Source organism: Castor canadensis, chromosome 17, assembly GCF_047511655.1.
Source record: "Castor canadensis chromosome 17, mCasCan1.hap1v2, whole genome shotgun sequence".
Classification (NCBI taxonomy): Eukaryota; Metazoa; Chordata; class Mammalia; order Rodentia; family Castoridae; genus Castor; species Castor canadensis.
Window position 1 is genome coordinate 22,968,673 of NC_133402.1, and position 22,928 is coordinate 22,991,600.

The 22,928-nt window shown below is 35.2% G+C and overlaps 1 protein-coding gene and 1 non-coding gene across 2 annotated transcripts in view; both read right to left on the bottom strand.

The window, feature by feature from the left end:
* The window catches only part of LOC109675725 (phospholipid-transporting ATPase ABCA3-like), a 171,441-nt gene that overhangs the window by 43,226 nt on the left and 105,287 nt on the right, over positions 1-22,928 (bottom strand). Inside the window, 4 exon segments of the mRNA XM_074059288.1 lie at positions 7,437-7,659; positions 9,096-9,300; positions 9,440-9,692; positions 12,480-12,777. Coding sequence (XP_073915389.1) covers positions 7,437-7,659; positions 9,096-9,300; positions 9,440-9,692; positions 12,480-12,777 — 979 coding nt within the window.
* On the bottom strand, positions 19,805-19,913 carry LOC141418679 (U6 spliceosomal RNA). Its single transcript, XR_012443339.1, has one exon. It is a non-coding gene; the product is annotated as a U6 spliceosomal RNA (small nuclear RNA).

The following is a 22,928-nucleotide window of genomic DNA, read 5'->3' on the forward strand; positions in this document are numbered from 1 at the left end:
GAAAATATGCAAATAATTGGAGGCTAAATAACACATTGACCAACAATCAGTGTGTCATAGAAGAAATAAGAGAGGAAATCAAAGATTCCTGGAAGCTAATGAAAATGAAAACACAACCTACCAGAACCTACTGGACATAGCAAAGGCAGTCTTAAGAGGAAAGTTTATAGCCATGAGTACATATATTAAAAGGTCAGAAAGATCTCAAATAAAAGACCTAATGCAACATCTCAAACTCCCAGAAAAACAAGAAAAGCAAAACCCAAAACAAGCAAAAGGAGAGAAATAATAAAAACAAGAGCCAAAATTAATGAAAGAGACTCCCCCCCCCAAAAAAATTCAAAGAATCAACAAAACAAAGAGCTGGTTCTTTAAAAAAAAAAAGTAGGATTGATAAGCCCCTAGAAACTCTGACTAAAATAAGGAGGAAAAAGACTCAAATTAGTAAAATCAGAAATGAAAAAGGAGAGATAACAACAAACACTAAGGAAATCCAGGGAATCTTCAGAAACTACTTTGAGAACCTACATTCCAATAAATTGGAAAATCTTGAAGAAATTTACAAATTTCTAGATACTTATGACCATCCAAAAGTGAACCAAGAGGATATTAACCACCCAAACAGATCTATAACATGTAATGAAATTTAAGAAGCAATAAAGAGTCTCCCACAAAAGAAAAGTCCAGGACATGACAGATTCTCTGCTGAATTCTACCATACCTTTAAAGAAGAACTAATATTGACACTCCTCAAACTTTTCCACAATATAGAAAAGAAAGGCACACTGTCTAACTCATTCTGTAAAGCATTATTACACTCATCCCAAAACTGAACAAGGACACATCCAGAAAACAGGCTAATCTCCTTAATGAACATTGATACAAAAACCTCAATAAAATAATGGCAAACAGAATCCAAAAACATAACAGAAAGATCATTCACCATGACCAAGTCGGCTTCATCCCAGGGATGCAGGAATAGATCAACATAGGCAAATCTGTAAATGTAATACAGCACATTAATAGAAGCAAAGACAAAAACCACTTGACCATCTCAATAGATGCAGAAAAAGCCTTTGATAAGATTCAACACCACTTCATGACAAAAGCTCCAAGAAAACTAGGAATAGAAGAAATGTACCTTAACATTTTAAAGGGCATATATGACAAACCTATAGACAACATCATACTTAATGGGGAAAAAACTGAAACTATTTCCCCTAAAGTTGGGAATGAGAAAAGGATACCCACTTTCCCCACTCCTATTCAACATAGTCCCGGAATTCCTGGCCAGAGCAACAAGGCAATAAGAAGAAATAAAATGAACACAAATAGGTAAAGAAATATTCAGTGTATCTCTGTTTGCAGATGACATGATCCTATACCTCAAAGACCCAAAAATCTCCATACAAAACCTCCTAGACAACATAAACAGTTTCAGCAATGTAGCAGGATACAAAATCAACTTTACAAAAACCAATAGCCTTTCTATACACAAAAAATGAACAAATTGAGAAAGAATATGGGAAAACAATTCCATTTACAATAGCCTCAAAAAAATAAAATACCTAGGAGCAAACTTAACAAAGGATGTTAATGACCCATACAAGGAGAACTACAAACCACTGAAGAAACAGACTGAGGAAGACTACAAAAGATGGAAAGATCTCCCATGCTCACGGATTGGCAGAATCAACATAGTAAAAAATGGATATAGTACCAAAAGCAATCTACATGTTCAACACATTTCCCATAAAAAATCCCAATGACATTCTCAGAGATTGAAAAATCTACCCTAAAGTTCATTTGGAAACACAAAAGACCATGAATAGCCAAGGCAATACTGAGCAAAAGGAGCAATGCTAAGGTATCACAATACCTGACTTCAAACTATATTACAGAGCCGTAGCAATAAATACAGAACAGTAGTGGCACAAAAACAGATATTAAGACCAGTGGAACAGAATAGAGGACCTGGAAATAAATCCACACAGCTATGCCCACCTTATTTTTGACAAAGGCACCAAAAATATATGATGGAGAAAGACAGCCTCTTCAACAAATGTTGCTGGGAAAAGTGGCTATCTGCCTGCAGAAAACTGAAACTAGATCCATGTCTGTCACCCTGTACTAGTATGAACTCAAAGTGGATTAAGGACCTTGATATCAGACCTGAAACCTTGCAGTTAGTACATGAAAGAGCAGGGAATACCCCGGAAACAATAAGTATAGGCAAGACTTCCTCAGCAGATTTCCAATGGCCCAAAAACTAAGAGAATGTATGGACAAATGGGACTTCATGAAATTAAAAAGCTTCTGCCCAACAAAAGAAATGGTCTCTAAATTGAAGAGACCACCCACAGGGTGAGAGAAAATATTTGCTAGCTATACATCAGACACATGACTGATAACCAGAATATATAGGGAGCTCAAAAAACTATACTCCCCCCAAATTAATGAACCAATAAAGAAGGGGGCTATTGAATGAAGAACTTTTTATATTTTTTATTTATTTATTTTTTATTTCTTTTGTTCATATGTACATACAATGTCTGGGTCATTTCTCCTCCCTTCCCCCAGCCCTTTCCCTTGCCCCCTCCCTATCCCTCCCTACCCCCTTGCTACCAGGCAGAAACTATTTTGCCCTTATCTCTAATTTTGTTGAAGAGAGAGTATAAGCAATAATAGGAAGGACCAAGGGTTTTTGCTAGTTGAGATAAGGATAGCTATATGGGGAGTTTACTTGCATTGCTTTCCTGTTCATATGTGTTACATCCTAAATTAATTCTTCTCAAAGTAACCTTTTCTCTAGTTCCTGATCCCCTTCTCCTATTGATCTCTGTCACTTTAAAGTTTCTGCATTAGTTTCTTTGCATTGAGGATATCAAATGCTATCTTCTTTTTTTTTGGGGGGGGGGTTCTTACCTATCTTCATACCTCCCTTGTGTGCTCTCACCTCATCATATGATCAAAATCCAATCCCCTTGTTGTGTTTGCCCTTGATCTAAAGTCCGCATATGAGGGAGAACATATGATTTTTGGTCTTCTGGGTGTGGCTAACCTCATGAAGCAGAACTTTTTTTAAAGGAAGAAGTCCAAATGGCCAAAAAACATGAAAAAATGCTCACCATCCTTGGCTATAGAGGATTGAAAATCAAAACTACACAATCCACCTCACTCCTTTTAGAATACTAGCATAAAGAACACTACCACCAATAAATGTTGGCAAGGATGTGTGGAAAAAGGAACCCTCATACACTGCTGGTAAGAATGTAAGCTAGTACAACCACTTTGGAAAACAATATGGAAGGTTTTTTTTTTAAAAGAAAACTAAACAAAGATCTGCCATATGATCCAGCAATACCACTTCTAGGGATATACCTGAAAGAATGCGTCTCAGGTTATTACAAAGGCACCTGCATACCCATGTTTATTGAGGTACTATTCACAATGGTCAAGCTACGGAAAGAGCCAAGATGCCCCACTACTGATGAATGGATTAAGAAAATGTACAATACACAATGGAATTTTATTCAGCCACAAAGAAGAATGAAACTTTGTCATTTGCAAGTAAATGGATGGAACTGGAGAACATCATCTTAAATGAAGTTAGCCAGGTTCAGAAGGCCAAAATTTACATGTTCTCCCTCATATGCAGATTATAGACTTAATACAAATGCAGTAATATCATTGGACATGGGTCACACACTAAGGGGAGAACACGCATGGGAGGAATAGGGAAAGGTAAGGAAACCTAAAACTTGAATGTGGTTGATGTGCTCACTGCAGAGGAGTGAATAAAGCAATCTTAAACTGGCTGAAGTCACTATGGGAAGGGGACTAGGAATAGTGAAGAGGTCTGGTAGAGATGAACCAATGTAAGTTGCAATACAGAAGTGCATGGAAGCAATGGTAGGAATCTCTCTGTACAGCTATTTTTATCTCAAACTAGAAAAAATACTATCTCCTATGTTTTCTCTTCAACAAAATCAGAGGATAAGAGGTGTGGAACAGGTTGTGCACATAAGCAGGGTGGGAGGATGGGGGAGGTGAGGGGAGGATTGGGGAGGTGGCTCAAACAATGCATACCAATGTAAGTAAATGTAAAAATGATAAAAGAGAGAGAGAAAAAACATACTACCTAGCATTTCATTTCTATCCAGAGGGACTTCCTTTCACATTTTATGCAGGGAAGGTTGAGTGGTAATGAATCTACTTAGCTTTTTAAAAATATGTCAAAGCCTTTAAAATTAGTTGTTACTGTATATATTTGGGATATTATATTTTGTTTTGGTATGTGTACATACATAGTGAAATTAATACAAGCAACTTAACATATTCAACCCCATTCATAGTTACCATTTTCCTGTAAAAAGGACCTAAAATCTACTGTCTCAGCAAAGTAGTTATTATTTCTTATAGTAAACAGTGTGTACATAAGAGATTTAGATTTATTCATCATTACATAATTACAACTTTGCATGTTTTGACCTACTTGTCCCCATTTCTTTCCATCTCCACCCCTGGTAAACACCCTTCTACTCTCCATGTATTTGACTTTTGAAAAGATTCCATATATAAGTGAGATCATGAATTATTCTTCCTGGTTGGTTGTCTATCTGTCACATCAGCTCCAAGATGCAGGCTAGTTGGAAGCCTGACTCTCAGGCAGAAACTGGAAAAGCAAGCAGACAAACCTCTCCCAGGGACAAACTGAGGACTAAACATTTTAGTTACTTCTCTCGACATTTGTATGGCTTCTGACAGTGCTTGTGTACCTAGATCATCTCTTTATGCTTAACTAAGGAGACTCATGAATGTCAAATCTCTTTCATTTGGAGAGTAAAGTGATTTAAGGGTTGATCTCTCAAATTAGAACCATAAAGTTGAAGCCTTTACACTTCTTCCCTGTTGTAAAGCTCAGAGCCTACCTCGAGTCTGTGTATGAGTGTGTCTCCACTTTTCCTAGTTTTAATGCGGATATTTTTTTAATTGCCAAGTAGTTAGGAGTATTTCATCTATTTTCTGGGTTCTCTCAGAAGATATTGATCCATTTGAAAATGGAAGAGAAGGAAGTAGACCTCTCACTGTGCCATCTTGCTGATGTCCCCCTTCTCTAAAAATTTTGAAGAACAGTTTTGCTAGGTATAGCATTCTTGGTTGACAGGTGTTTTCACTTTCAGCACTCTGACTATGTCATCCCACTATCTTCTAGGCTGCACAGCTTCTGGTAAGAAAGATTTTTAAAAAAATATTCTTTGTACTTGAGTTGATTCTTTCTGCTTGCAAGATACTCTTTTTGTATTTTGAAAGTTGTACTATAATATGTCCTGATAAGGATCTCTGAGTTTGTCCTACTTGGAATAAACTCAGTTTATTCACTGAGTTTCTTGCAGAGCAATGTCTTTCATCAAACTTGGGAAGGTTTTACCTCTTATTTCTTGAAATATTCCTTCTGTTTTCTTTCCTTTCTTCCTTCTGGAACTCTCATAATGTATGTATTGGTATTCTTGATGATGTTCCACATACCTCCTAGGCTCTGTTCATTTTTATGTAATTTTTTGGTCTGCTTTTCAGATGCTCTATTTCTAATTGTCCTATTTCCAGGCCCACTGATTCTGTCTTCTGCCTGCTGAAATCTACTGTTGAAACCCTACAGTCACTTTTTCATTGCATTATTGTGCCTTTGTGCTTCAGCATTTCTGTTTGGTTCCTTTTAATAATTTATATCTTTTTCTTATTATTCTGTTTGATGAGACATGAGTTTCATAGTTATCTTTAGATTATGTATATGTTTTCTTTGGCTCTTTGAGTATATTTAAAACAGATGCTTTAAAATCTTGGACTTCTCCAGAGGTACCATCTGTTAATTTATTTTGTTCCTTTAAATGTACAAAAATTTGTTTCTTTGTGGAACTTACTATTTTTTCCTGAAAATTGGAAATTTTAATATGTTGATATTTTAACTCTGAAATTCAGATTTGTACCTTTTTCCCGGGATTTATTGGGATTTTTTAAAATTTCATTTTTGATTGTCAAAGTCTACAGTAATCTGTGTGCCTAATGATTTTTCCCTAACCACTTTTGTGGAGACTTTATTCCTTGTCAGGAGTAGTCCCAGAAGGCTCTATTCTTTAGAGTGTATTCAGCTGGTATTTGTCAGAGTTTCCTTGAATGTCCTGACCTAACAATGACAACAACACTACCAGTCTCAGCAGATATTCTCCATTCTGAAGTTTCCCTCTAACACATACCAGGACTCACTCTGAACGTACTTATCAGCACAAAGGAAAGCTCTGTGCTTGTGTATGGCTTTCTAAATAGTTTCAAATAGAATCAAAAGATTGTCCTATTTTCCTAAAGAACTTATCCCTGTTTTTTTGTCCTTGGCCTCAGGTAGTCTGTTTTATATCTCAACTGCAATATTTTCCTTCAGACATTTGATAATTGTTTTATCATCTACAGTATTCTAGGAGCAATGCTCAAAATATCAAATAGCATATGTTTTTGCTCATATGTGATATCTAGACCTATACTACTGCTACTACTAATAATAATGATAGTAGCAATGGGACATAAGCCTAAAAGGGGGACTGTCAGGAGGGGTTAACAGGAGACTGGAGGAAAGAAGAAGGTAGTGGGGGGTGAATAGGATCAAAATACATTTTATAAATATATAAATATATATATATATATGCATATATATAAATATATATATGGAGATAGCATAATGAAACTCATCAAAAATGCTTTGAAAGAGGGGGAGGACAGTAAGAAATTATGAGAGTATAACAGAAGGAATAAACTTATTCGAAGTACACTGTTTGCATCTGCAGAATTATCACAATGAAACTCCCTAATACTATTAACATAGGTTAATCACAAAATATTATGTTAAAATAGTTTTCAGCTAGCTCAGACAGACAATTCTTTGGTGGTAGGCCAAGACCTAATGTCAGGAAATGGGCCCAAAGACTATTTCTCATAGTCTCTGCAAGATCTAGCATGGCCAAATTATTTAACACACATCCAATTAATATTCATAGGGTGATTTGATACAGGAGTGGCAGAAGTCTATATTCTAACACCCATATTTGTGATTATCACCAAGACAGTCAATTTCTCCTTGAATCTCATAATCAAAGAAGGAAAATGAAAAGATAAATATTCCATATACCTGGGCAAACAAGGCCTGGGGGGAAAAGGAGATTGGTTTAGTGATAACATCAGTGGTATAATTTGTTTTGCATTACACTCAATATGTTCTAATATCAATGGCATTTGATAAAAGTTTAACTTATAATTAACATAATTTTTTCCAGAAACCAAGAACAAAAGAATTTTGTAATGTCAAACTTATGTCAAACTTATGTCAAACTTATTTTTCTTTATTTACAGGAAATTCCTACAAAGGGGAAATTGTATGAAGCCCTTACCTCCTACACTGTTTACTACAATATCCACAATTACACCTATAAACCCTAGACATTGGTTCAACATGAAGAGCTTGATGTAGGCACTGGTGCTACTAGAAAACAGGAAACTAAACAGGTATATGGAGGGAATAACAGAAAAGCCGAACAGCACAAGGATAAACATTGTGTCCAGAAAGTGGTAATCCTTGATCAACATATCCATTCCAGTGATAAGGAACACCACCTGAGATATAAAGTACAGAAGTACAGTCAATATAAAGAAAAGTATGCAATACATAAACAGTCTCATCTGAAAACATAGCAATGGCAAGTCTTTTAATAGAACACAGAGCTATTTATTAATCAAACCATTTTGTGGAAGAGTTGGGCACTTCTACTTCTTCCTTACCAGTGAACATAACCATTCTACTTGCTTTTCTACTTGTTGTTTTTTCCTACTTGAAATTTTTAAAATTTTGTCCTCCTTGAACAAGATCACAGTATACTCCTTGTTCTTTTCCCAATCTCAAATAAACCTACTGTCAGTATTTCCAGAAATCATAATGCTTCACAGGGATCCTCCCCAACTTTTTTTAAAAAAACATTCGCCTTCTGGCAGTTGTAAGCCATGATACTAAAGGACCTACCCTTCCTGCTCTCCATGTTTAGATCCTGATAAACGTAACTCTGTTGTATTACCCTGTTCCTCCCCACATTAGCCACTTAATTAAGAAATACAGAGAAAAACCCAAAGCTAGAGGGGATCTAAGTAAAGGAAGAAAGCATAGCATTGTTAAAGACAATAAATTTCCAGAAATTATCTCATTGGTTGTTAACTGTAGCTTCTCCAAAATTTCCTGGGTTGTCTGTTTTTAGCTGTTGAATACTTATGTGGGCAGAAGCTTTGAGAAGTGGACATTAGGATTAAATGAGAAATGATTTACCTGACTTATCAATCAGGTAAATGTTCTCAATGATGGAAGAAAAAGGAGAAAGAGATCAACATAGAGAAATGGCATGAATACAACCATCTTCTTGGATGTTGAAGTGAACTTAGCATTTTTTTTGAAAAGGTTATGTTTATAGATGTAACTCTTTATAAAATGCTCACCTCTGAATAGAAAGACTCACCATTGTCAAAATGTGTATTTTCTCCCAAATTAGTTTATAAACACAAATATCAACACACACACACACACACACACACACGAATGATCCATGGCACAAAAGTTTCAATCTTTAAAGGGAAATTGCAAAAGGTAAGCACAAATATCTCTTGTACAACACTGAGTCACATCAGACAGAAAAATCTGTAGGAGCAGGAGAAAAGTATCTGTAATATATTTGTCTTTGTTTAGCATCGGACTGGTCATCTATTGTGACAGGTATTTCCATATTCAAAGCAACTTTGGAGCTTGTAAATTATTGGTGGACAACAATGTCAGAGTCTAGCTCAAGAGATACTTTTCTATTTCAGCAGACAAGAACATTTTATCTAAAAGAAATGTAGGGGAAAAGTTTTTACTGTGCAACATATCACATGATATATTCTTTGGCATAATTAGCCAAAGTAATTTTTCCTTTCTCAAGAGCTTTAGATTTAGGTTAATATTAGCCAAGTAAAATTTTTCTATAGTGGATGGGACAATGGGCCCTCAAAACACATTGTCTAACACTCACCAGTAGAAGGAGGCATGCAATGAAGTAGATGATGAAATCCCACAACAGAGCAGAGAGCCAGAAATTAAGAGTATAGACCCCACTCACAAACTGGATGTGCTTTGCTTTAGAGACTCTTTCAGTCACTGTTAAGAGGCAAAAGCCACTGACAAAAATACTCATACCAAAAATCAAATTAAATATTGTCTGGATTGCTGATGTTTGTCTACAAAAGAATGAATAAAGGGGACACACTGGTAAACCACAAGAAAGCGGAAAATACTAATCGCTAACAACAATTTTTTATTAAGTACATTATTAGATAGGGAAGAAGAGAGATATTTAAAGTAAGAAAACATGCATACCCTTTATCTGATTTATTTTTAGCAATAAATTGAGGCTGAGGCTTGTTGGAGACTGTAATGGAAGCATCAGGGCCAGAAAGTATCATAAAAATAATGTTGTCTAATACTGCTAAGGATAATGAAGGTGAATGGTATGCCTGATTGTTGAACCAAAATGTAAATATTGTTTTGTATTTAGTAACCTCAATGGAAAATGCAATAATGCAAGAGTAAATGCATTCTTTATTTTTCACCAGGTATTCCTGCAGGTCACCTGGAATGAGGAAACAAAAATAGTCATGAGATCAGCATGCAATACAGATGACTTACTATGTGTTTTAGTAATGAAGAATCCAATAATTATACTTGCCTGATGTATTTCCATTTTGAATGCCTCACATCTTGACTATTCACCTAAAGAACTCTATTCCATCATGAATCCACACAAACTTCACAACTTTTAGCTTAGTGTCACTGAGAAGATATCATCCACCAGGTAATAACTCCCTCAAATTTTTCTTCTTCTCAAAATTGTCAGTATTAAAATTAATTTGTAAGGACTCCTACTTCCAACTTTGACAGACTAGTTTATAGAAAACCAAACTTTGCTAAGAAAAAACTACAAAGGTTAAATAAAAACCACAAAGTAAATCTATTTGAAGGAATCAGAAAATTACCAACTATATTTAAAAATGCAAAAATCTGAAAGAAAAGAAACACACAGAGGTAAGCCTAATAATCTGGACTATTTTTCTCTTTCATATAGTTGAAATATGTTTAGAGCAAGTCAAGATAGAAGCATAGCTGAAAGTTGAGCAGAAAACTATAGCTACAGTTTTAGAGTTTTCAGAAGTTTCAGGAAGCTGACAAGATACAAAATTAGGAATTTCAAGTCTGCCCAAGAAACCACAAGGCAAAAATCCAAGATCCAGAATGAGAAGTTCCTATACTTTGTTATATGATATGAGATCTGTTATTTATGGATGGCTGATGATAATTATTTGTATATTTTAATTGGTATAAAAGCAAAGAACAAGGAAGATGAGGGGGACAAGGCGGGGAACAATAAAAAACTATACATAACTCATCAAGTCTAAAATTGCTATGGCTCTTAAATTTTTTTCTGATTCTTACACTTTATGGTTTGAAAGGAAACTGAGGACCTTAGCCTATACTGTTTTTCTACTAAAATCACTTCCTAATTCCTAAGAGGTGCTGGTGAAAGCTAAAAAGGAGACCAAAAAATGATTTGTGAGAGGTTGAGAAGTTAAGCAAAAGAAGTCTCTGCTGGGGGAGTTAAAAATTTGAGGTCAGAGATCACTTAGAGTAAGGAGGTCTAGGAAATATTTCTAGGGTTATATCCTAAGGGAAAGTGAAAAAAAGGGATCAGGTCTTACAAAGCCTAAGTCAGCATCATATCTGTTCAATTAACACTTTCAATTAAAGTGATCTGTTATCTGTCCCTAACTTAAGCAGATGGTCAAACAAATAAATCATCTTAGGAGGATGACTACATTATATAGAGCCTCTTAATATTTTAATACAGCACTCAATTTAAAATTGCAAGACATACTAATAAATAAGAAAAATAAAATCAGATCAGCAGGTCATCTAGGTATCATATAATAGAGAAACTATAATTAGCATATTAGCCAAAGGTATATTAAAAAGAGCCATAAACCTGAATTTATTTAAAAAAAGAATCAAATGGAAAATCCAGAAATGGAAAAATTCACTAACTGAACTTGAAAACTCAATTAATGGCTAATTAGCAGATTAAATATAGTGAACGGAGGTAAATTAACTAGAAGATCATTCAGTATAGGGTTTAGACTGAATCAAAGATAAAAAGATAAAAAGAAAGATTTGGACTGAGGGTTAACTAAGACAATTCCAAGGTGCTCAAAGAATGAATATAGGGAATTTAATTGTATAATTTTACTATTTATGTATGTTTGAAGCATAGTCTTTTTATTTTTATATGAGTATTATAATGTAGTGGAAAAGAAATTACATTATGAATCAGAGAAACATATTTTCTGTCTCTTCTAGGTAGCTATGTGATTTTGATTAATAGCCATTCATTTAGTGCTCATATAATGAGAAAGGAAAGAAAATGTATAATTTACTAACAGTTTTAATGCCATGAGCCTATGAGGCATATGTTGTAAAGTCAGGAGAGTGGTGTAAGTAACACTCGGCATTTCTAAGTGCAATTTCATTTCTCACATGAAACCATAGGAGAAAACAACCTGCCAAACTGTGCAAATTATGTGATTTACCTAATATAATACTGTTAATCAGGCAAGAGTTAAAGAAAATACAAATAAGGCACTTGAAGGAAAGGATACATCTTGAAAGAGGACAGAGTTGCTTCTTATGGAGCAAGTGTATTAAGTAGTTCAGATTGCAGGCTCCAGCCTGGCAGCCTGAAAACACAGTTTCTATTAAATATGGAACACATGATTTGAGGCAACTTACTTAATACCTTTTAATCTCTATGGCCCCAACTTCAGCAAATGTGGTTATTACAGAAATTTAGATAATCTAGATATTTAGAAATGTCTTGCCAAAAGCATACATTAAATAATGTAATACATTATTATCACTATCTTCAAAGTGAATAATTCCTGAGTAACTTACACATAAAGCCTTCAGACCAACATTTTTCAGAAATGAAAACCAAGGAGACTAATAGCAATCTTTCAGGATTTAGGATTTATAGCATACTATACACCCAGGTTTATGTGGAAATTCTGTATGTTAAATTTTCAAAAATAAAATATTTTGGTACTTTTACTCATTCCCTAAAACGTGCAGCAAATTGCTACTAAATGCAAGTTTCCTGTAAGTGACCCACACTCAAAGTGCCTCTATAAATAGTTAACTATTTTAGTCTTGAAGAATGATTCTTGCCTCTGATTTGGCTGCCTTTTTGAGACAATCCAAGGTTGTTAAAAAAAAAGAAGTAGTTAAATATTTTAGTTAAGATCTTTCTTTGAAAGCGACATAAGCAGGTCTTTATCTACTATAGTTTTTTTCTTCTCCAAAATAGCCTTACCTTGTACTTCCTGAAGTTTTTGTTTCTTAGGCTTTAGCATGATCTCAAGAGTTTTGGTAAAATTCAGAGTCAAGTCAGAATTTCCAGAAATTGAGAAAGGCACAGTAGTTTCATCATATTGTCCCAAATCCATCTCTCTGGCAGGCTCATCATATACTGGAACCTTCACACCTTTCATCAGAAGATACATGACACCCAGAAGTGCCACAAGCTGTAGCAACAGAATTTTCCAGTTGCGCTGAGTAAATACTGCACTCTTTATGAACATGGCTTTGAACTGCTGGATGTAAAGAGTCCACTTGAAGAGGAGAAGAAAGACAACAGTACTGGTTTAACCAAAGACCTTAATGAAACTCATTAACATAAATGTCTTGAGTCTTATGATAATAGATGTATCAAAGGTAGGCATAGTTAGTAGACTAGGTAACAAGAAAACTCATTACTTGTATACTGTGTTCATCAAAAGGACTAAAAGCTTGGCTTTTTATCGAATTACTATGAAAGCCTCAAAAGAATGATTTTTAAGCTAACATATTCATACCATCTCTGCACAGAGGACCATATCATTGTCTTAGTCTTAAACCACTATATTTCAATAACATAGTCATTTCATAAAGGAAAAATTCACCTAAAATGTGCACGTGAACAAGTTCTTGTTGCTATGCTTAAATCTATGTAATTTATTGGATTGTGGAAGGTCAGGAACAGATGAATTTATTTTAAACTGTAATATGCTCAATATGTATCTCTTCAACCACCAGATTTAACACAAGTTCAATTGTTAATTTGAAAAATGTACATAAATATATAATTTTCTTTTTTCCAGACGTTTTGAGAAATCTGTAGTTGATTACCTACTTTTTCAGATTAACAATTGAACCCCTTTTTTTTTGTAGTTTTATTTTTTTCCTTTATTTCTGTGCTTCGAGGTGGTGCGCTGTAGCATTTATAAAGGTTCTTACAATGTATCTAATATATCATTGTTAAATTCACCCCCTCCACTGCTCTCCTATATCCCCCCCCCTCGATTCCTGGAAGTTTCAACAGGTATCATTTTTGCATTTACATACATGTGTACATTTGTATTCATCCTCCTTCCCCTTTCTCCAACATCTTCACCCTCCCACCAGTCCTAACCACACCTCTCCCCTCAGAAGAACCTGTTCTGCCCTTCTGTTCTCCAGTTTTATAGAAGAAAAAACATAAAAGATAAAAAAGAGAAACATGATGTTTTTGCTAGTTTGAGATAAAGATAGCTACACAGGGGGTTTCCTTGTGTTGTTTCCATGCATATATGTATTACAACTTCAACTGAGGACCCCTTTCTTTAAAAATATATAGACTTATTTTGAAGTTTTGAGAAAAACATATTGAGCATATTACATGAATATGTAACCAGTAGTTTAAAAATATGTTCATCCTATTGTCCCAAACACTTGGACACCCCATAATTTGTAGTGAGAAAATATTTCTAATTAGTCAACCAATAAGCTATGAAAAAAATCTGTATTGAAGTTATCCCTATCTAGAAATAAGGTCAAGTTTAAAGAGTCTTTCTCACATTATGTTTATGGCAGGAAAAAAAGCCCTGATTCCTGTCTCTTAAAAGATTATTAGATATATTCCTAGAATAAAAAATGTGTTAATTAATGCCCAGTGCCAATGGCTCACACCTGTAATAGCAGGGAGGAAGACCAGAAAAGAAGCATGCAAGCCTGTGTTCTGATAATGTAGCAGGGGGGAAGGGATGGCATAGCAGAGAGATAAAACTTAAAGAATCTAAACATGAAGATCACATAGCACTGGGGGAAGTAGCCTATAGAATTGCATGAAACCATATATGGGTTAAACCTTGCTTTTTGCTTCTGTAACCTGCTTGCAAAGGTATATAAGGTGAGATGCCTTTGTTCTCAGGGCTTAGCCTCTGGACTCGAGTCAGCTGAGTCTGTGCCAGCACAATAAAACATTGCCTCCCTGTGAACTGCCTCAGTGTCCCGTGTCTCTGTTGGAGAATCCCACAACACTGTAATCCTAGCTACTCAGGAGGCAGATATCAGGAGGATCACTGTTTGAAGCCAGCCTAGACAAATAGTTCAAGAGACGCTATCTTGAAAATATACAACACAAAAAAGGGCTGATGGAGTAGTTCAATGTGTAGGCTCTGAATTCAAACCCCAGTATTGCAAACAACAACAACAAAAAGATGTGTTGAGAATCAGCTTTTCTGGACATCTGCTAAATCTTCATTCATCTGTATATTCTTAAGAGGAAGAAATATGAAAGAATGACAGGGAGGGGGAAATGACATTTCTCAGGTACCTGAATTCATGTCAGATATTGCACAGTTTACATTTTAGTACTTTTAACTAACTAAAGCACAGATATGTTAAATGATTTTGCTAAGGACAAACTCCAGAAAATGGTTGAGAGGGATTCTAGTTCTGTCTATCTGAAAAATTCTACATCTGATTGTTTCATACCCACTTTGCTTCACAACTGGCTTTAAGCTCCACAGTGAAGACATGCATAGAAGTTATTAGACAAATATATTCCCCACTTCAAAATCCCTGGTCAAAAAAACATAAAGGAAGAAAAATTAGGAGAACAACAAAGGAAATGACAATTCAATAGGATTCCCCACATTAATGAAGAAATACAATTACTTGTGAATGCATAAATTGGAATGGTTTTTATGTGTGATAGTGATGATAATATTTGTGCTAACTCTGAATGAACTAACAATTTTGAAAACTGAGATAAGCCACCCAGACGAATAACAATGGTGAAGTAAAATTTGATTTTACCTACAGTATTTCTCACTTGAGTTAGAAAATTAATTGGAATGCTTTACAAATGTTTTCCTTCATTGTTTCCTTCCTGTTACCAAGAAATCCAGACTCTTCGTAATTAAATATTAAAATGAGATGCACCTATTGCAAGCCAAAGGCACAGAAAATACATTCAACAAATTAATAGTAGAAAACTTCCCAATTCTTGAGAAAGAGCTGCCCATCCAGGTACAGGAAGTATGTAGGACACTGAACAGAAATGTCCAAAATAGAATACTTCCATGGCTTATTATACTTAAAACAGACCATACCTACAGAGATGCTCTGTTCACCACCTGGAAGCCCATGCCCCTGCACAAGCATAGAGAACAAGAAAAGAATATTGAAGGCTGTAAGAGAGAAAAATCAAATAACACATAAAGGTAAATCCATCCAAAATAACAGCATATTTTTCAACAGGAAGTTTAAAAGGAAGAAGGCATGGAGTGAGGTATTTTGAGCACTGACAGACAACAATTTCAAACCAAGGAAACTCTATCCAGCAAAGCTATCATTCAAAATTGAAGGAGGAATAAAAACCTTCCATGATAAACAGAAACTAAAATAATACATGACCACTAAACCAGCATTCCAGAAGATTCTCAAAGGAATGAACACACAGAAGATGACAACAGCATAGCCATAAAAGGATGGGAATTATTAAATCTCAAGAGAAGAGCAGACAAGTAATTAGAGAGTATCATAGAATGAACTGCTTATACACAAACCCTCACACAGCAAAAACAACTAAATGGCAGGCATCACCACATACCTTTTCAATATTAACACTGAATGTTAATGTCTTCAACTCCCTGATCAAAAGTCATTGCCTGGTAAACTGGATTAAAAAGGAAGACAGGACAATTTGTTGTTTACAAGAAACTGACCTCACAGACAGAAACAAATACTGACTCAGGGTGAAAGGGTAGTAAAAGTTTTACCAAACTAATAGCCCCTAAAAACAGACAGGTGTAGCTATACTTTTATCAGAGAAAGTAGACTTTAAGCCTAAATTAGAAGAGACAAAAGAGGTCACTTTATACTATTAAAAAGAGCAATACATCAAGAGGAAATAACAATTATTAATTTATATGTACCCAATGATGGTATATTCAACTTCATTAAACATATACTACTGGATACACCCAAAAACAGTGATAGTAGGAGCCTTTGATACTCCTCTATCACCAATAGAGAGGTCATCTAAAAAAAATTCAGCAAGGAAATTTAGAATTGAGTAACACCATAGATCAAATGGACCTGAAAGACACCTACAGAGGATTTCATCATGCAGCAACATAATATGCATTCTTCTCAGCAGCCCATGGAATCGCCTCCAAAAGAGATCATATTTTATGTCACAAAGCAAGTCTTAACAGACATAAGAAAACTGAAATAATCCCCTGCATACTGGCTGACCACAATGGAATAAAACTAGAACTTAAAAACAAAAGAAACAGCAAAAAAAATACTTTAAAAACCTAGAGATTCAACAACACATTGCTCCGTGATAAGTGGGTCATCAAAGAAATAAGGGAGGAAATTAAAAAGTTCCTGAAATTTAATGAAAATGAAAGCAAAACCTACCAAACCTGTGAGACAAGCAAAGGCGGTGCAAAGGTGAAGTTTTAGCCATGAATGCACATATATTAAAATATGCAGAAATATATCAAATAAATGACCTAGTGCTGCATCTCATACTCCTTGAAAAACAACAACTGGCTAAACCCAAAACTGGTAGGAGGTAAATAATAAAATTAAGGGCCAAAACTAACAAAATAGAGATAAATATAGCCCAACAAAAAGCTGGTTCTTTGAAAAGATAAGTAAGACTGATAAACTCCTAGAAAATCTGACTAAAATGAGGAGAGAACAGAAAAAAAATTAATAAAATTAGAAGGAGAAAAGGGGAGATCAAAACAAATATCAAGGAAATCCAGGGACTCATGAGTGATTACATTGAAAACCTACATTCAAATAAATTGGAAAATATAGAAGAAATGGAAAAAACACATAAGACAAACAAAAATTGAACCACGAAGATATAAATCACCTAAATAGCTGTATAATAAGCAATGAAATTGAACCAGCTATAAAAAGTCTCGCAGAAAAGAAAAGTCCAGGACCTGATAGATTCACTGCTGAATTCTACCAGAACATTAAAGAAGAACTAATACCAATATTCCTCAGTCTTTTCCATGAAATAGAAAGGGAAAGAACACTGACACAATCATTCTCTGAAGTCAGTATTACACTCATCCCCAAATCGGACAAGGACATAACCAAAAGCAAGAGAAATATAGGCCAATTTCTTTAATGAAATTAGATGCAGAATTTCTCAATAATATACTGGCAAACCAAATTAAACATATGAAAATAATCATACACCATGACCAAGTTGGTTTTACCTCAGGGATGCAGGGATAGTCTAACATATGTAAATCATTAAATGTAATGCAGCATATTAACAGAAGCAAAGACAAAAACCACATCATTTGTCTCAATAGATGCAGAAAACGCCTTTGACAAATTTTTAACATCCTTTTGGGATAATAGCTCTGATGAAACTAGGAGTAGAAGGAATGTACCTCAACATAATAAATGCTATACACAACAAGCCTACAGCAAACATATTTCTAAATGAGGAAAAAGTGAAACCATTTCCTCAAAAGTTAGGAACAAGACAAAGTGTCCACTCTCTCCAATCTTATTCAACATGGTCTTGGAATTCGTGGCCAGAGAAATAAGACATGAAAGTAAGAAGTCAAACTATCTCTATTTGCAGATGACATGATCTGATACCTAAAAAACCTACAAAATTCCACCAAAAAATCATAGACATCATAAACACCTTAAGTCAAGTAGTAGTATACAAAATCAACTTACAAAACTCAGTAGCCTTTCTATACACTGACAATGAATAGATGAGAAAGAATATAGGAAAACAATAGCCTCAAAAAATCAAATGCTTTTGTTAATAAATGTAAAAAAGGAAGAGAAAGACCTCTACAATGAAAACTATAAACCACTGAAGAAAGAAACTGAAGAAGGCTACAGAAGAAGGAAAGATCTCCCATGCTTATGGACTGACAGAATCAATATTGTGAAAATGGCCATATTAAGCAAAGCAATCTACATGTTCAGTGCAATTCTCATCAACATTCCAATGACACTCATCACAGGGATTGAAAAATCAAATTTCAAGTTCATTTGGAAGCACAAAAGATTACCAATAGCCAAGGCAATACTGAGCAAAAAGAGCAACACTGGGATTATCACAATACTGGACTTTAAACTATACTACAGAGCCATAGCAATAAAAACAGCATGGTACAGACACAAAAACAGACATGAAGACCCAGATAGGAATCCTCACACCAATGCCATCTGATTTTTGACAAAGGTGCTCAAAACAAACAACGGAGAAATCACCAACTGTTGCTTTTAAAATTAGGTATCTACATGCAGAAAACTGAAACTAGATCCATGCCTTTCACCCTATACAAGTATCAACTCAAAGTATATTAAGAACCTTAATATAAGAACTGAAAATTTGAAACTAGTGCAGAAAAGAGTTGGGAATACACTGAATGTTACAGGCACAGGCAATAACTTTGAATAGCTCAGCAACTAAGACACAGGATTGACAGATTTGACTCCATAAAACTAAAAAGCTTCTGCACACCAAAAGAAATGGATACCAGATTAAAGTGGCAGCTCATAAAATGAGAGAAAATTTTTGACAGCTATATAACTGACAAAGGCTTAATAACTTTTATAGGAAGCTCAAAAAACCTAAAATCCCCCAAATCAATAACCCAATGAAAATATGGACAAATGATCTGAACAGAGGTTTTTATCAAAGGAGTAAGTCCAATTACTCAAAAACACATGAAGAAATCCTCAACATCCCTGGACATAAAGGAATTGCAAATCAAAACCACATTAAGATTCCACCTCACCTGTTAGAAAGGAACAAGCAACTATGGAAGGATAGTTTTCCCAGGTAGACTAGTCTAGGTTGACGGTTGTTTACTTTCCGGGCCTGATATATCTCTTTCCATTACCTTCTTGCATTTAGAGATTGTATTGATAAATCTGCTGTTATTCTTATGAGTTTCTTTGTATGTGACATGTCTTTTCTCTTTTGCAACCTTCAGTATTCTTTTTTTGTTCTGTATATTAAGTGTTTTGATTATGATAAGTCTGGTGGTATTTCTTTTCTGGTCCTGATTGTTTGGTATTCTGTAAGCCTCCTGAACATGGAAGCACCTCCCTTTCTCAAGACTGGGAAAGTTATTGAATAAGTTAGCTATGCCTTTAGTTTGTATCTCTTCTCCTTTTTCTAGCCCCATGATTCATAGATTTGGCTTTATGATTGTTTCCCTGAAGCCTTGAATGTCCCTTTCATATACTCTTGGCATTTTTCATGGTAATTGATTGCTTGATCTAATTCCTCTACTTTGTCTTTTGTTCCTGATGCACTAGTTTCAACTTTTTTTTATAGAACACTTCACAAATTTGCATGTCATCTTTACATAGGGGCCATGATAATAGTGTCTCTGCATTGTTCTAATTTTGGTATATGTACTGCTGAAGCAAGCACGAAGAACTTCTGTAGTATTGGGGTTTGAACCCAGCACATACACCTTGCTAGGCCAATGCTCTACCACTTGAACCACTCCACCAGCACTATTTTCAACTTTTTCTACTGTTAGCAAAGCTTTTGATTGAGGTTTTTATTTGGACTATCAAGCTACTTATTTCACATTGATTGCTTTTCAGGATTTCTGTATCTTTATTGATTTCCTCTTTCTACCCTGCATGGTCTCGCTAATTTTATTCATCTGTTTCTTTTAATTCACTTTGAGTTATTTTCTTTTATTCGTGTATTTATATGTGCATACATTGTTTGGGCCATTTCTCCCCAGTACCCCCTGCTTCCTCACTCTCCCCCCCAAGCCCTCACTTCCAGGCAGAAACTGTTCTGCCCTTATCTCTAATTTTGTTGAGGAGACAGTATAAACAGTAAGAAAGACAAAGCGTTTTTTGCTAGTTGAGATAACGATAGCTATACAGAGAGATTCCTAGCATTGCTTCCATGTACAAATGTGTTACATCCCAAGTTGATTCATCTCATCCTTGCCTTTTCTATGGTTCCTGATCCCCTTCTGCTACTCACCTCTATTGCTTTAAAGTTTCTGTATTAGTTCCTCTGCAGTGAAGACATCAAACTATCATGTTTTGAGTTTCTTATGTATCCCCAAACTTCCCGTGTGTGCTTCCTCCTTATTATGTGACCCACGTCGAACCACATTGCCGTATTTGCCCTAGATCTAAAGTCTGCATATGAGGGAGGACATATGATTTTTGGTCTTCTGAGCCTGGCTAACATTGCTCAGAATGATGTTCTCCAGTTCCATCCATTTACTTGTGAATGATAAGATTTCATTCTTCTTCAAGCTGAGTAAAATTCCATTCTGTATAAAAATCACATTTTCTTAATTCATTTATCAGTACTGGGGCATCTTGGCTGTTTCCATAACTTGGCTATTGTGAGTAGTGCTGCAATAAAAATGGGTGTGCAAATGACTCTGTAGTAACCTGTATCACATTTATTTTGGTATATCCCCAGGAGTAGGATTGCTGTATCATATGACAGATCTATGCTTAGATTTTTAAGAAGTCTCCAAATTTTTTCCAGAATGGTTGCACTAGTTTGCATTGCCACCAGCAGTGTATTAGGGTTCCTTTTCCCCCACATTCTCACCAACACCTGTTGTTAGTGGTGTTTTTAATGATGGCTATTCTAACATGGTGAGGTGGAATCTTAGTGTGGTTTTGATTTGCATTTCCCTTATGGCTAGAGATGGTGAGCATTTTTTCATATGTTTTTGGGCCATTTGAATTTCTTCTTTTGAGAAAGTTCTGTTTAGTTCAGTTGCCCATTTCTTTATTGGTTCATTAATGTTGGGAGAGTTTAGTTTTTTGAGTTCCCTACCTATTCTGGTTATCAGTCCTTTGTCTAATATATAGCTGGCAAATAGTCTTCTCCCACTCTGTGGGTGGTCTCTTCAGTTTAGAGATCATTTCTTTTGTTGTGCAGAACCTTTTTAGTTTTATGACGACCCATTTGTGTATAATTTCTCTTAGTTGCTGAGCTGCTGGGGTTTTATTGAGGAAATCCTTGCCTATACCTATTACTTCCAGAGTGTTTCCTGCTCTTTCCTGTACCAACTTTAGAATTTTGGGTCTGATATTAAGGTCCTTGATCCATTTTCAGTTGATACTAGTACAGGGAGATAAACGTGGCTCTAGATTCACTTTTCTGCAGACAGTTAACCACTTTGCCCAGCAACATTTGTTGAAGAGGCTGTCTTTTCTCCATCATATATTTTTAGCGTCTTTGTCAAAAATAAGGTGGGCATGGTTGTGTGGATATATATCGGGCCCTCTATTCTGTTCCACTGGTCTTTTGTCTGTTTTTGTGCCAGTACCATGCTCTTTTTATTGCTATTGCTTTGTAATATAGTTTGAAGTCAGGTATTGTTATACCTCCAGCATTGCTCTTTTTGCTGAGTTATTGCCTTGGCTAGTTGCAGTCTCTTGTGTTTCCAAATGAATTTTAGGGTAGATGTTTCAATCTCTTTGATGAATGTCATTGGTATTTTGATGGGAATTGCATTAAACATGTAGATTGCTTTTGGTAGTATAGTCATTTTTACTCTGTTGATTCTACCAATCCATGAGCATGGGAGATCTTTTCACCTTCTGTAGTCTTCCTCAATCTCTTTCCTCAGGGGTTTGTAGTTCTCCTTATAGCAGTCATTCACATCCTTTATAAGTTTACTTCTAGGTATTCAATTTTTTGAGGCTATTGTAAATGGAATTGTTTCCATATATTCTTTCTCAGTTTGTTCATTATTGGTGTATAGAAAAGCTAATTATTTTTGTAAGTTGATTTTATATCCTGCAACCTTGCTGTAGCTGTTGATGGTATCTAGGAGTTTTTGGGTAGAGTTTTTTGGGTCTTTAAGGCATAGAATCATATCATCTGCAAACATTTTCTTTACCTATTTGTATTCCTTTTATTTCTTCTTCTTGCCTAATGCTCTAAAATTCCAGTGCTATGTTGAATAGGAATGGGGATACTGGGCATCCTTGTCTCATTCCTGTTTTTAGGGGAAATGGTTTCAGTTTTTCACCATTAAGTATGATGTTGGCTGTAAGTTTGTCATATATAGCTTTTATAATGTTGAGGTACTTTCCTTCTATTCCTAGTTTTCTTAGAGCTTTTATCATGAAGTGGTGTTGGATCTTGTCGAAGGCTTTTTCTGCATCTTTGAGATGATCAAGTGGTTTTTGTCTTTGCTTCTATTAATGTGCTATATTATATTTTTAGATTTACATATGTTGAACCATCACTGCATTCCTGGGATTAAGCTGATTTGGTCATGGTGAATGATCTTTCTGATGTTCTGTTGAATTCGGTTTGCCATTACTTTATTGAGGATTTTGCATCGATGTTCATTAAAGAGATTGGCCTATAGTACTCTTTTTTGGAGGTGTCTGTCTGGTTTTGGGATGAGTGTAATACTGGCTTCATAAAATGAGTTAGGCA